The 14,726-nt window shown below is 39.7% G+C and overlaps 1 protein-coding gene across 1 annotated transcript; it reads left to right on the forward strand.

The window, feature by feature from the left end:
* Window positions 1-514: 514 nt before the first annotated feature.
* On the forward strand, window positions 515-8,232 carry LOC121503809 (interferon-induced protein 44-like). Its single transcript, XM_041778372.1, has 8 exons — window positions 515-604; window positions 2,555-2,608; window positions 4,014-4,044; window positions 4,188-4,386; window positions 6,981-7,130; window positions 7,210-7,381; window positions 7,481-7,581; window positions 7,678-8,232. The coding sequence occupies exons 1-8, from the start codon at window positions 556-558 to the stop codon at window positions 7,837-7,839; spliced, it is 918 nt and encodes a 305-aa protein (XP_041634306.1). The 5' UTR covers window positions 515-555; the 3' UTR covers window positions 7,840-8,232.
* The last annotated feature ends 6,494 nt before the right edge of the window (window positions 8,233-14,726 follow it).

A 14,726-nucleotide genomic window follows, 5' to 3' on the forward strand; every position in this document is an offset into this window, starting at 1 on the left:
GCTTGTTTATGAAGCAAGGAGCACGCCGTCATGGACGAGCAACACAATGTTGCTGTAGATCGCCTAATGGCCGGCGGTGTCGCTACATATTATATATTTTTTATATATTTTTCTAAATCTTGCATAGAGCCCCTTTAACTCTTGTACTGCACGCTGCTGCTCTGACACGTCCGTAGTTTACCTGCCTTAAATAACCTGCTTAAACACAGGCTGTGATTTTTACCTTCTATTATTTGCCCCCTGGCTGAAATAGAGGAAAATGGCAAACTGAAGAAATAAAAGTACATCTGAGAAAGACTTGAGATTTAGACATGCAGCTCTGTGGTGTGTCAGTATCACAGTATAGTCAGGAAAACCAACACTGGTTGGCAGTTTGTGAAGGAAAGCTTGATTCATTGCATATAAATGTTATCACATGATACAAAAGTAAACAAGGAGTCAGTAAATATCAGGACGGGTCTATTTAGAGCGGCTGTGGTGATCATGAAACTGGTGTTTCACTATTAGTAGAAACTGAAGAACAAAAGTGAAAGTAAGAGACCCCATAAAAGCAGCATGCTGCCATCAACACTGCAGTGTGACTGCAGTCAGAGCAACAGAGAAGGTAAGACTGCCTTTACTCAACATTATAATGTACTTTTGATGCTGATATTCACCCCCTCACTCTTTTACTGTTTGCTATCTTTGCTTTGACTCATTGAACCAAAGTTGGTTTGATAGTTTATGCTCTGACATAACTCACCTGAACTGTTATTTTTAATGTCAGAAACAGGAGATTCATATGGAAGCCCACAAAGGACAAACATCTACACATTTCATTTTACTCTGTGCAGTTAAAATCATAATTTTCCTCAAATCTTGTCTTTATGTTTTTATCTCAGGTTCATGATCTTAATTTTAACATGATTATGGCTAAATTATTCATTTTCTCAAGATGCTGAAACATATCTTATGATGTACTATTATCCTATGAAAAACAAGATTTATGAGTCAATAAGCACTGATTATTTGATATCAGTTGGTTCATAGTGAAAGCTGCCTGCTGTTGTCTGTGCTAACTTTCCTCTCCAGGCATATGAGACTGTAACTTTCTGCCTGAGAATAAATCCATCCGTTTCCTGCATGTTTTTTTTTCTTTTATCAGTATTGACCATAGGCCAGGGCTAATCATTTACAAATTCAACAGGGCCAATTTTTTAAATCAAGAAATGTAGCTGGGCCAGGCATGTTTGGCGCCCAAGAAGCAGCTGGTAATGCCAAAATTGTACAAATACAGATTAATTTGATGAAAAATAGGCATTTTTTATTCACAGTCATCCTTTTAAATTTGCCAACATGACAAAAGCAGATCAAAAAGTGCAGAAAAACACAACAAAAATGTTTTTTTAGAATTTTTTCTCACTTAAAATAAAATAAATGAAAAAAAAGATCAAATTAAGTTATGTAAAAAATAATTTAGTCACATCTTATTTTGGGGTTACTTCTATCAGCATCACTAGTCATGCTTCAAAACAATGCAGTGCATTGTAGGTAGACTGTTGCATTCACGGTCTGATATACTGTGGGAATTTATGAAAACTTTTGAAACAGGTTGCCCTCTGCATCTCTGGCATGACGGCAGGCTGGGACACTTGGGGGTCGGTTCTGGGCCGCATGTGGCCCTCAGACCGCTGATTGAATAGCCCTGCCATAGACTGATCATGACAGCGTAGCATCAGTGTCAAACCCAGAGCATTTCTATCCAGCAGGAGTCCTGATGCATGCTGAGTCTGTGGTGGTGTGGAGAAGGATCATCCCTACTAATCAATCACACATGATAATAATACTAGAATAAGTTATAATGATAGAAACGGCTCTCAGACGGGATCCAGATCTTGTTGTTTCTGAAAAAAACAGGAAGCTCTTTGAACAGGCTCGCAAGGAATTTATGAAGATAAAAACTGAAATATCGCATTTACAAAAATTCAGACCTTTTGCAAAAACACTGTAAATTTAGCTCAGGTGTCTCCAGTTTCTCTTGATCAATCCTGAGAAGTTTCTCCACTTTGATTGGAGTCCACCTGTGGAAACTAACTGAAGAGGAGACCAAGAACCTGATGGTCACTCTGACTGAGCTCCAGAGATCCTGTGAGGAGATGGGACAAAGTTCTAGAAGGACAACCATCCCTGCAGCCCTGCACTGATCTGGGCTTTATGGCAGAGTGGTTAGAGACTCTCAGTGCTAAACACATGGAAGCTGCTTGGAGTTTAGAAAAAACTTCAATCTGTGTGCAGTTAGGGTGGATTTCTGTTTGCACGTACTCTGTAGATGCGATCTTGTTAACTGTAATTTTTGCAGCTTTATAATTTCACTAGATAGAAACATGACTCTTTTACTCCAGGGATAACTATTCAGTGAACAATAACTGATTGGAAAATCCTGTAAATACACTAAAAAACATAAATCTACTACTTTATGGTGTGAATTCTTTCATTATTCAGTCAACAGTGACTTCATATTTGGTCACATTGGTAAAAACATGCACTGTAACTCATCAATGGTCTGACTTTACAGATATGGGGCACTGGCTTTCCAGACCAACTTCACCACCACCTCCACAACCTCAACGTAAGTCTTTCTAAACTGAGAAAATCAGGAATTCCCTGATTGGGCGTCCTGCAGTGCTAATACCCAATAGTGTCTCCTTTCTGCTGGTAACAGTCTGCAGTTATCTGTTGTAGTTTTAGTCTCAGACTCGTCTCCTGAGGAATTCCAGCACATTCTTCTTTGGTGAATCTCAGATCCTCCAGATCTGATGGTCTTCTGGCATGGACCTTGGTCTTCAGTTCACCCCACAGACTTTCCCTTGGATTTAAGTCAGAGTTTTGTGCAGGCCACCCAATAATGCTCACTCTGGTTGTCTGAAGGTAGTCCTTCACCAGGAGTGATGTATGTTTTTGGTCATTGTTGTGTTGGAAGAAAAAATCAACAATCCAGACCCAGTTTATCTGCTGACTACTTCAGTTTTTCTTTCTAAATCTTCACATCTCCTTCTTTCTTCATGGTTCCTTCCACCTTTAGAGATTTCCAGTTCCAGACTCACTGAAGCATCTCCACAGCATAATCCTCCCACCACCATGTTTCACTGTGGGGACGGTGTTCTTTGGGTTCTTTCTTTCTCCAAACATCACCAACATCTCTAAGACCAAAGAGCTCTAGTTTAGTTTCATCTGACCAAAGGACACACTTCCAGTATCAGGATCTTTCTCCAGGTCATCCTTAGCAGACTTCAGTCTGGTCTGAAGGGGTCTCTTCTGCAGAAGTGGACTTTTACTTGGTCCAGTCCTGTTCAGGGCTCCAGTGATGGTCTTCTTTGACTTGGCTAAGTCCTTTACTAGAGTCTTGGCAGTTGTTCTGGGGTCTTTAGACACATCTCTCACTAGTTTTCTTTCCAGAGTCTTAAAGTCTTCCTCTTCCTCTGCCAGGCTTGTTCTGGACTGTGTGGCTCTCTTTGAGTTTCTTGATGAACTAAACTGATTTATTTGGTTTTTGCCATGATGCTTTCTCAGTGACAGCTCAAACTCTTACTGAAGTCTTTAGACTGTGTGTGTTTGTGACTTGGGAAATACTTTTAAAAAATGAAATGTTCATATGAGGGCTAATAACGTCATCCTCCTTTGAAAAATTGTTTAAATAGTGCGTATAGTGTAAAAGATAAAAGGCCAGAAAACTCAGAACATCAACATAATTAAACTGACCAAGTTATTTTATATTTCTAGGAAAATTAGCTTCTCCTCCCAACTATTGTATTTATTTAATTTTGTCTGTTTTACTAAGAGGACTGGAACAAAGTTTGAGGAATTTTAACACAGCTGCTTTAAGTGGAGGGCCGAGCATCAGCAGCATCAATCGTGATGTCGACCAATCAGGGTTTCCTTAGCAGAAATGATCCAGTTCTAATAATAACATTCATTCATGTATTTGTTGTTGAATTTGTTCAAAAAGTTTTTTGACTGTCTGATTTCTCCTTCAGCTCTGTTGGATCGACCATGGAGGACTCTGCCGTGAGTAAACATAAAGTCAGGGAGCTGACGCTGGCTGTGCTTCTGCTACATAAGAGACCATCAATAACAACAGTGTGTCTGCTGAGATATTAAAAATGTAAACACTGAATTCATTCATACATGTCATTCTCTTTCACAAACAGGAGCAGCAGAGAAAGTCTGGCCTTTCTGAAATCTTACAAACCCCTAAACGGAGAAGTCAGTCATCTCAGGATTCTGCTCTATGGTCCCGTTGGTGCTGGAAAGTCCAGTTTTGTGAACTCTGCTGACTCCGCTTTAAGAGGCCGTCTTGCTGGGCGAGCTGGTGTTGATGCAATCTCTGGGAGCAGCTACACCAAGCAAGTAAGAATAACTGAAACCAAGAATATTCATCACTGTCTTTAGATCCCACCCATCACAGACAGAGGTCTTGGTTTAGTTTGAGTTTAATCTGTAGACTGCTTGATCAGACAGCAGATACTCTGGTCATAGTGGTGTTAGTTATTCCTGCTGTCATAGATTCTGATCTCACACATGCAAAGTTCATGTGTGCACTCATAAAGTATTCAGACCCTTCACTTATTTTTAACTCCGCCAAGGAGGTTATGTGCTCAGGTGGGTTTGTTCATTTGTTTGTTAGTTAATTTGTTAGTTTGTTAGCAACATAACTCAAAAAAGTCATGGATGGATTTTGATGAAATTTTTAGGAAATATCAGAGATGGTATATGGAAGAACTGCTTAGATTTTGGGAGTGATCCGGATCACCATCTGGATCCAGGAATTTTTTTAATGATTCTTTACTATTGGGAGGTAGGGCTAATAGCGGAGGTCTGTGCTGTTAACACTTTACACCAGGAGATTGCGGACATGAGTAACTTGAATCCCAGCAGAATGTTTGGGTGTGTTTCTATTCAAAGTTTTGGAGTTTATAGAGTTTGAAAGATGCATGCCCATCAAAGGAGACGAGTCGGAGCGTAACAGAGAGAAAGACAGTAAATTGTAGTGAGAATACTCACAATGCTGGGAGGAATAGAGGAATATTCACCCTCTGCCTTGACTTCCAGTCATCCGGTGAGACCACAGATATCAAGACGTAGATGACGCGTTCGCTATCTGATGGCGTGAGAGTTCAACAGAGTTATATGGGCAGACAGCACTGAAAATGCCAACTTTGTGTGCTGCCGCCCACAGATAAGATGGGTTCCTCACTCTGATGTTAGTGCTCTGGCCTTAAATATGTACAGGACTTCTGACTGGGTTGTTTATTATAAGTTGTTACCTTGCTTAAAGTACAATGCATCCACTGCTTTGGAAGGAAATGTGGAATCTTTCTCCCGCTATGTGCAAGTACTGACCGTCATCTGATTGTTGAAAGCCAGACTGGTCATTTTAAGGTTGCTGGCAGAAAGCATGTTGTGACTTTAAATAGTATTTATTTTTTTACTCAGTGTTATTATAATATTGTCATTAAGTACAGTACTTAAAATATACAACAAAGTCATATAAATTTATTGCCGTTGGTAAAGCACGCAATTCTTATCACCCACTCCAAAAATATGATTGCCTTAATTTTCTGCCATCCTAAAGATCCATAAATCTGGTAAATCTGGTAAGGACTGGTATTTGACTTAAATGCAGGAAAATTTCCTCCATTTTGACGATAAGCATTATTATATGCACCGCAGAGAGAGAGAGACTCAGTGTGCGGCGTGCTGTACTGACAGTCTGAGTATCAGTTTGATTTAGGCTTTTTAGACAACATAAAGATGATCTAATAAGCCGGGAACATTCAGCTTTAACTTCGGTCTTTCCTTCTTTGTTTTGCCGCTTTTTGTTGTACCATAAAGAAAAAAATCACGAGAAGTCATGTAGCTCCCTCGCTCTGCCCCCCCCATCAATCATCTGATGATCCGCTCAGAAAATTTCACTGGAAAAATGCCCTGGTGTTTGGCTCTGCGAGTGTTTAAGTCAGAAATTCATCCCCTGCATGAGTACTTAAGCCGAGATCGGTCGTTGTGTCCTCACATGGCTAATATGCACTACAAACTCAAAATCATCAGATGAGAAAAGGTGTGATTACTCACAGTGTATGCCTGCCTATAGATTAAAGGCCAGTTGCAAGATGAGAGAGAAATTATCTATATAAATCTATTTGGAGAAACAAAAACTAATATAGATTTTAAATATTCTATTACACCTGATGTTCCCTGTACATATCATAGACATAATAGGTCTGTTATTTAAAGTTGATCAGACCCACAATCAGTACCTTGATTTAACTCAAGTAAGTAGTCAGTATCATGTTCAAGCTTTCAGCTTTATAAAAAAACAAATTTCATGTAGATTGGTTCAGGATTAAACAAGGTAGGGCAGATTTTACAGGCGAAGCGGGCTTATTTATATTGAGCGTTCGCTAATCCCATCTGTTCCAAGATAGCGGACTGGCAGACGCATAGCGGCTTCTTTTAACAGCCATGGACGCGTCATCTACGTATCCATATCTATGGGTGAGACTGTCAGTGCATCTGTTGGCACCGGCAGGCAATGCTTCCGCCATGACAGTCCACATGTAATGGAGCCAATGCTTTTCCTCATCATGTCTCCACCCCACTGGGTAGGGAGTAATCCGGATCACCGTCTGGATCCGGGAATGTTTTTAAAGGATTCTTCACTATTGGGAGATAGGGCTGATGGTGGTGATCTGCGCTCTCTGAGTGCTTTTCTAGTTTCATATTTTGTTATGTTGCAGCCTGATGCAGCCTTTTTATTCTCATGAATCTAGACTCAGTACCCCATCACCAAGAACCTGACAGTCACTCTGACTGAGCTCCAGAGATCCTGTGTGGAGATGGGACAAAGTTCAAGAACGACAACCATGAACTTTGAATTGTGCAAACTTTAAATTTGATTTTTTTTTTCTTAAAAGAGACAAATAATTTTTCTTTCTTCATTGTAGTACAAGACTTACAAAATCAGAAAAGACAATCAGAGCCACTATTCTTTTGTTTTCAACGACATCATGGGAATTGAGCAAAACCTGAACCATGGAGTCAATGTGGACGACCTGAAACTGGCTCTGCAGGGACATATGAAGGACGGTTACAAGGTACAGTCATTATTTAAAGGGTCCTCTGGAGTCTTTCTTTCTCTTTATTAAATACAGTTCAATACATGATGTTTTCTAGTTCAACCCTGTCAGCCCACTGACACGGAACGATCCGGGCTACAACTCCAATCCCTCTCTGGATGACAAAGTCCACGTCCTGGTCGGGGTCATTCCTGCTGACCAAGTGTCTCTGTTAAGTGATGAAGTGGTGCAGAAGTTAAAACAAGTCAGAGCAGCTGCCACTGAACTGGGTGAGAGCAGCATGTCACACACTTCATGTTCCATCAGATTATTGAATTAAAACTCCACTAAATCAAACGTTAAAATCAAAAACATGCCTGTAACTGCAGAAATTCCCCAAATGGCCATTCTCACCAAAGTGGACCAGGCCTGTCCTGAGGTGGAAAGAGATATTAACAACCTACACAAGAGCAAGTACCTGAAGGAGCAGGTTTGTTTTTATATTTGAAGTTCTGACATTCACTTTGACTTCCATTTCTATTATTTCAGCTCTGATCAGCTCTAATTCTCTGACTTTAAATCACAGGTGGAAAAACTCAGCATGATCCTGGGATTACCAGTCAACTGCATTTTTCTGTTGAAGAACTACGCATCAGAAATTGACATCAGTAATGGGATCAATGAGCCGATCCTGGCCGCCCTGAACCAGATGGTGAACTTTGGAGACGACTACGTGGATGACCATTAAACCTGCAAACTGCTGAGGCAGACAATCAATGATGAAGGTGTTTAAACACTAAGATGTAACTTTAATCTGCAGAGTATTATTTTTGGTAACTTTACTATTATATGATTTTTATTTTTGTGATAGGAAGCATGCTCAAGCATATTCATAGTACGTATTTATAGCGTATATTCTTGTGTACTAAGAGAGTTGTGTTAAACCAAGTCAATTCCTTGTATGTGCACACATACCTGGCCAATAAAGCTGATTCTGATGCTAATTGTCTAACTGATGGATACATAACAACATAATCATGTATGTAGAGTCAGTCTGGCCCCACAGTTCTCTGCCTGTCAACAGTCTGACCTCCATGGTGAAAAGCTTGTGCTTTAAAGACGAGGCTGTCTGCAGCTAATAAAAGAGTTTGATCCTCCATCTCTATGGTTCAGAGTCTTTGTTCTATGAGGAGAGATTTGTCTCAAAATTATGCACAAATATATATATCCACGATTTACACGTGTTTTTCAGATCCACAAATATATTCACAAGACCCACAATTATATACATCATTTACAAATATGTTTTTCAGATCCACAAATATATTCACAAGATCCACAAATATATCCATGATTTACACGTGTTTTTTAACTTTGTGTGTGCATTTATCATTTGCAAATCTTCAATTCTGCTTGTGAATTGTCGAAAGTGCGTTTGTGGATCAACCGGCACACGCATTTATTTTTGAGACAAACATCACGCAGTTTTGAAGAGATTCACACACACAAGTGGAGCATAGATATTCACGTGTGGTACAGCGCCGCTGGGCGGCAGTGTTGCTGTCTCCGTAGAGAGCATAGACGGGTTTGGTGACCCGGAAGTGGTCCGCGTTTCTGTGGACGACTTCTGGCTAGCGAGCTAACGAACGAACGATGGCTCAAGCTAAGTCGAAGTGTCACTGCAGTGTGCCTTTCTACATATTAAACAAACAGCGCCAGCGTTATTTAAGTTTTTGCGGCTTCCCCAGTGATTTGGCTGAGAGAAGAAAGTGGATTCAGCCTTTTCGCCACGACAAAGGTCCGGACTTCAATGTTCTTCACGGAGTACCTTCGTATGAAGCCGGAACTCCACTGAGGAAGACGACACCGCGGCTAGCATCGGTGGTGAGAGAAAGCGGCTGAAAATCGGAGCTGTGCCTTCTTGTTTTCAGTGGAATAACTGGGGAGAGTCACAATGAACGTGTGTCTTTTGTAAGCCTGTTCCGTATTGTTCCATATTTGATAAGCAGCCAGTATTTCAGGGCTATTTATCTGCTATTTCCATGGTTGATTAAATAGTCATTGCTTTCTCAACAAACTGATTAATAGTTAATTGTTTTAAAATACTTATTATGTTGGAAAATGTTAAGCACTGGATCTAAAAGTCTTAGAGGACATCATTAAATTTCTTATTTTACTCCTAGCTAAACGATATTTAGTTATAATTCACATTTAAGACACTGATATATCAGTTTTTCTTTCTCCAGCTAAAAACTACTCAAACTGATTAATCAACCATCACAGCTGCAAGGTTTTAATTTAAATAATCTTCTTGTTGTGTTCTTTTTTAATACAGACATACTGTCTGATGTATTTGTGCACATTACAGCATGATGAAGGTCAAGGCTGTCCCATCATCAATGGCCGGTACAAGCACTCTACAAACAGGGCATCAACCACGGACACAGGTAACTGTGCAACATTGTGCAAAACCCTATTATAATAACTGGTAATGTATTAAAGAAAGAATTTCTTAAAGCCATGGCTTCTTCCTATAATTTCAGGGGATCTCTGCAGAGCCTGTTCAGGACTTGGTTGTGAAGAAACCTAAGCCATCTGCCAGGAGTGTGTGCAAGTCAACGCTTTATGAATCATACACAGGATAGAGTCATTACTGTTGCACTGTCACACAATTTGCTACTGTTTTTGTGTGACCAATTTGAAGTTTTAAGTAAAGTGATGAATGGCCATTTTAACGCTTTTGTTTTGGAATTGTCATTTCATACATTTCATTGACAGCTCAACTTTTTAAAAAAGTTTTACATGTTTAAATGAAGTGTTAAACACTAATGATAAATTTTATATTGTTTAAGTCATACAATTTATTTATCACATTCATAGACATCAAACAATATTATTGAAGTATTACACTTTATATTATAGAACTGAGTTTTACTTGTTTTAGTCTTTCTTCATATTTATTCTCACAGTTAGGAAGCTGTTGTTTGTTGTATGTTAATTAAGTCCGGTAGCTACTTCATGTGTACGATGCAAACTGATTAAAGTCTAGAAGTGAAAAGTCACAAACGTGTTTTTTTTTTTTTCCCCCAAGTTAGACAGTATGACCGAATTATTTCTGGGAAATATTAATGGTTCAGCATTTAAAGATATTACCTGTGTTGTCCTCAAAGATAATCAGTGTCCTGTATGCTATAGAGCTTGATGGTGAGACAAGATATTCTGCCTTTTTCTGTGCTTTTGACCAATAAACAAGAGATGCTGATAGTTGAATAGCTTCCAAGAATGCCAGAAAAACCTCTTGTGAAGGAAATCTTGTGTAGAAGCGGATGTCCTCTTCAGAGACACAAAACTGTTGGAAAAGCAACTGGTCCAGTCTCAGTGGTTTAAGCTCCGCTTCCAGTCTGTGAACTGCAGCTTCCAGCATCTGTATGCAGACAGAAGAAGCATCCAGTACCTGTTAGAGATTTGGGTTGACAACAGTGATGTGCGGATCGATACTGATGTATCGATCCCTCCGATACCAGAGTCTTACGTTTTAGAATCGATTCTCATACAAAAATATCAATATTTTGATAAATGTGGACAAATGTGTAGTTTGCCATTAACAGGAATACAGTGGAGAGTAAAAACACTATCACAAACTTGTGTCATGATTCCCAGTTAGTAGGAACTACTTCTTCTTCCGCCTGTCAGTCACATGCGTAATACGGCTCTATAAGAGCATCACTGGTCACAACGGGCTGCTGCTCGTTAAAATGCAGGCATGTGGGGACATATTTCAGCTCCATAAACAGCAACGACGCGGCACGTGATGTATGTGAGAAGACAGTTAAGTATTAAGATAGTTAAACATCTGAGAATCAACCATGAACAGAATATGATGAGGCGATCCAGAGAGCAGGAGAGGAGAGAGACAGGTGCTGTTAGGGCGAGACAGACGTCACTCTCGGAGTCCCGGTGCTGCAGGCAGAAACTATCCAGGTACAGAAAGAATAAGGAGCTGTTGGAGATGTGTAGTGATACACGTCTGTCTACTAGACGTAGGTTTTATTTCAATGAACAAACAACGGGAGTTCCCTGCATTCTTAAAGCTACGGAATCCTATTCTATACAAATGTTCATTAATATAAATATGGTTATTAAATTAGTAATGAAATAAATAAATGCCACAATAAACAACTGCATGAGCTCAGCTTTGAGTAAATCTATGTCCCTGAGATCACCTCACATCTATTCAGTAGGCCTAGATTTAGCCAGGTAGGGCTACCTGTAAAGTAAAACATTTGAAGTGGATTACATAGGCTAGGTGTTGCTATAATATACATTATACTTGCAATAAAACAGCCATTGAGGGCTAAAAAAAAAGCTAAGATAAAACTGAAAAACATTTTATAAATAAGATAGATGATAGCATTGTTTCTATAAAATATTTGTCTTGGATTATTTTCAGTCTCATTTGTTTTGACTGATGGTTAATTGAATATTTTGAAATGTAGTAGTGACGAACTTATGCAATTACTGTGACATTTATTTTATTGTCATTAAATTATGTATTTTAATAGCAATTTCAATGAGTAACATAGCTTTTTATATGAAATGGCAAGTGTATGAAAACTGTTAATTCTTTAGTTTTAGTGTAGGCTGTTTTGAGAGCCTACACACATACCTGAACCTAAATAAGATTAAGAATTCACGGCAAGTATCCGTATCGGATCAGTATTGGCGATACCAGCCTGAATTTTACTTGGTATCGGATCAGAAAGGAAATCAGTGGTATCGCACATCACTAGTTGACAAAAGAAAGAAAAAAAACCATCAGACACACGGACAAATTTTGTGTGCCATCTATCATTAACATTAACCTATCTTTTTTTTTTTTTTTACATTGATGAACAGGAGTCACATAAAATGTATTTTAATTAAAAGTCCATATTGTTATCCATATATCTTTTTACTCTTGTAATATATATACATTTATTGTAGAGTGGTGTTGATGTTTTAATGATCTCCACTCAAATCGTCCCACAAATCAAAATGTCATACTTTACAGAAATGTATAACTTGAAACGCACCTACTGATTAGTTTAAAGTCAGTTGGAGACCTAATGAAGGTACAAAACCTAAAATACGATGTACACACGGTATATAGACGGCAAATAACAGCCAAAATATTAGAAGAAATACATACTGTTTCATTATGCATCAACATACCTGGAGTAGGAGCACAGGTTTGGTCATGATCAGCTGACACAGTTACCGCAGGTAGGAGCTCCTCCTCAGTCCGGCTCTCTGTCTGTGACGGGTCAGGACGGATGTCATGCCCCAGCTGTGACTCTCCCCAGTTATTCCACTGAAAACAAGAAGGCACAGCTCCGATTTTCAGCCGCTTTCTCTCACCACCGATGCTAGCCGCGGTGTCGTCTTCCTCAGTGGAGTTCCGGCTTCATACGAAGGTACTCCGTGAAGAACATTGAAGTCTGGACCTTTGTCGTGGCGAAAAGGCTGAATCCACTTTCTTCTCTCAGCCAAATCACTGGGGAAGCCGCGAAAACTTAAATAATGCTGGCGCTGTTTGTTAAATGTGCTGAAAGGCACACTGCAGTGACACTTTGACTTAGCTTGAGCCATTGTTCGTTCGTTAGCTCGCTAGCCAGAAGTCGTCCAACGAATATCTATGCAATGAATATCTATGCTCCACTTGTGTGTGTGAATCTCTTCAAAACTGCGTGATGTTTGTCTCAAAAATAAATGCGCGTGCCGGTTGATCCACAAACGCACTTTCGACAATTCACAAGCAGAATTGAAGATTTGCAAATGATAAATGCACACACAAAGTTAAAAAACACGTGTAAATCATGGATATATTTGTGGATCTGAAAAACACGAGTAAATCGTGGATATATATATTTGTGCATCATTTTGAGACAAATCTCTCGCCATATAAAGGAGGCATCCATTCATTGTCACAAAGCATAAACAAACTCAGACATTTTTTCAGCTCATTTTCCACATAAAACACTCCATAGATCACTTCTGTAGTAAACAGGTAATAAACAGAAAGTTTATACCACAGCAGAGGACAAGACAGTGAAAGAGGAGGAGAGAAGAAGGAAGAAACAAGGAAAAGAGAGAGCAGCTTCATGTATTTCCCTCTATGAGAGATGTGTGAAATGACGGTGTAAACAGCGTCGTATGAGCTACACTGTGACCGTGAGACCTGTCTCCATGGCAGCGTGGTTGTCTTTTATTCAACAAGTAGTGCTTTGTGTTTGAACATGCATTCAGAGAAATCTGGGGCATGGATGAATAGAAAAGGTAAAACAGGCAGGATTTATGGAAATGATCAGTCACTTTCAAATTAGTAAGGGGGAAAAACACCATCAGAAAGTCAATTTAGCTTAAAATGAAGATAAAACAGAAAATATTTTACTACTAAAACAGAGTTCTCTCACCGCAAAATTCCCAATCAAAGTGCATTTCCACCGACTGTTAGACTCAGACAGGTAGCGGGGAGCCGATCGCCCACCCTGGTGACGTAACGTTTGAAAAATCGCCAGAAAAGTGTTCTCTTGTTTACCCATGTGGTAGAAAAGCTTTAATAAACGCCCTCGTTGGTGCTCTTTTAGGGTGTATTAACACCTGGCTCGTTTGGAGCAGTTGTTCCGAAACAGTGAGCGCCCCCCCTAAAGTCCGGTTCGTTTGGACATATGTGAACACAGCAATCGCACTTGGATGCAGGACAAAACAAGCGGGTCGAGATCACCAAAATAGGGTGGTCTCGGCTCGCTTCCATTCGAGCCCTGTAGCGGTTCCTTTGCAGTGAGAAACACAATCACCTCAGAAACCGGCACAACTGACTCATAACTGTGGTACACACTGTAGTCGTGGGGGCAGTAATGCGCCTGGTTGCCAACTGTTCAGTTAAAACAATAGAAGAAAAAGGAGTAGAAGAATCAGCAACAGCAGAAGAAGAAGAGAAGGCGGGAAAACAACAGCCCATCTTTGTCTGCAGCTCCGTGAGGCGGCACGTCTTTGCAGATATCTGCTGTGATGTCATCACACGCTATATCAATGTTAGCCAGAAGGGTCATCTGTGTATGTGGTGATCATATACTTCCCATCTCCATGCTGAGAAAATTCCTCAATCATCAAATTCATTGGTCATTGGTTGATCCAATGCTTCACACATTTCCCTTTCGTTAGAGAAAGTCCAGATTCACCTGGGAGCAATTTACCAATTCAGGACAGATTTAGAAAAAAAAAAAGACTAATGGAAATGCATAGAAACATGCTTGACATATTATGACAACATGTTCAACCATTTTGCATGTAAAGACTGATGCGATGAACTAATGCCTAAATGTTGTGGAGGGTGAGACTATTCAACAGAGACCCATGAGAATACATTTTGATCAACATGACATAAGCAACTGATAATGTAGGAAACCGCAAAGAATTGTACACAATCATTTGCATGGATGTACCAAAGCATTTGCAACTTGTTCAAAAAAATGAGAAACTGCTTTTTTTGATGTGCACAAGTGACACAATGATGTGAAGATTGAACGAGTAGCTTTGAGAATTTCAATTCTGATCTGAGAAATGTACCAAAGCGACTGAGAAAAACTGTAAGAC

The sequence above is a fragment of the Cheilinus undulatus genome, linkage group 21, assembly GCF_018320785.1.
Source record: "Cheilinus undulatus linkage group 21, ASM1832078v1, whole genome shotgun sequence".
Classification (NCBI taxonomy): Eukaryota; Metazoa; Chordata; class Actinopteri; order Labriformes; family Labridae; genus Cheilinus; species Cheilinus undulatus.

Coding starts and splice junctions, on each gene's coding strand:
- LOC121503809 (XM_041778372.1), top strand. CDS start 556: ATGCTGCCATCAACACTGCAGTGTGACTGCAGTCAGAGCAACAGAGAA. Junction 7,131..7,209: donor ATATGAAGGACGGTTACAAG/GTACAGTCATTA, acceptor GATGTTTTCTAG/TTCAACCCTGTCAGCCCACT. Junction 7,382..7,480: donor AGCAGCTGCCACTGAACTGG/GTGAGAGCAGCA, acceptor CTGTAACTGCAG/AAATTCCCCAAATGGCCATT.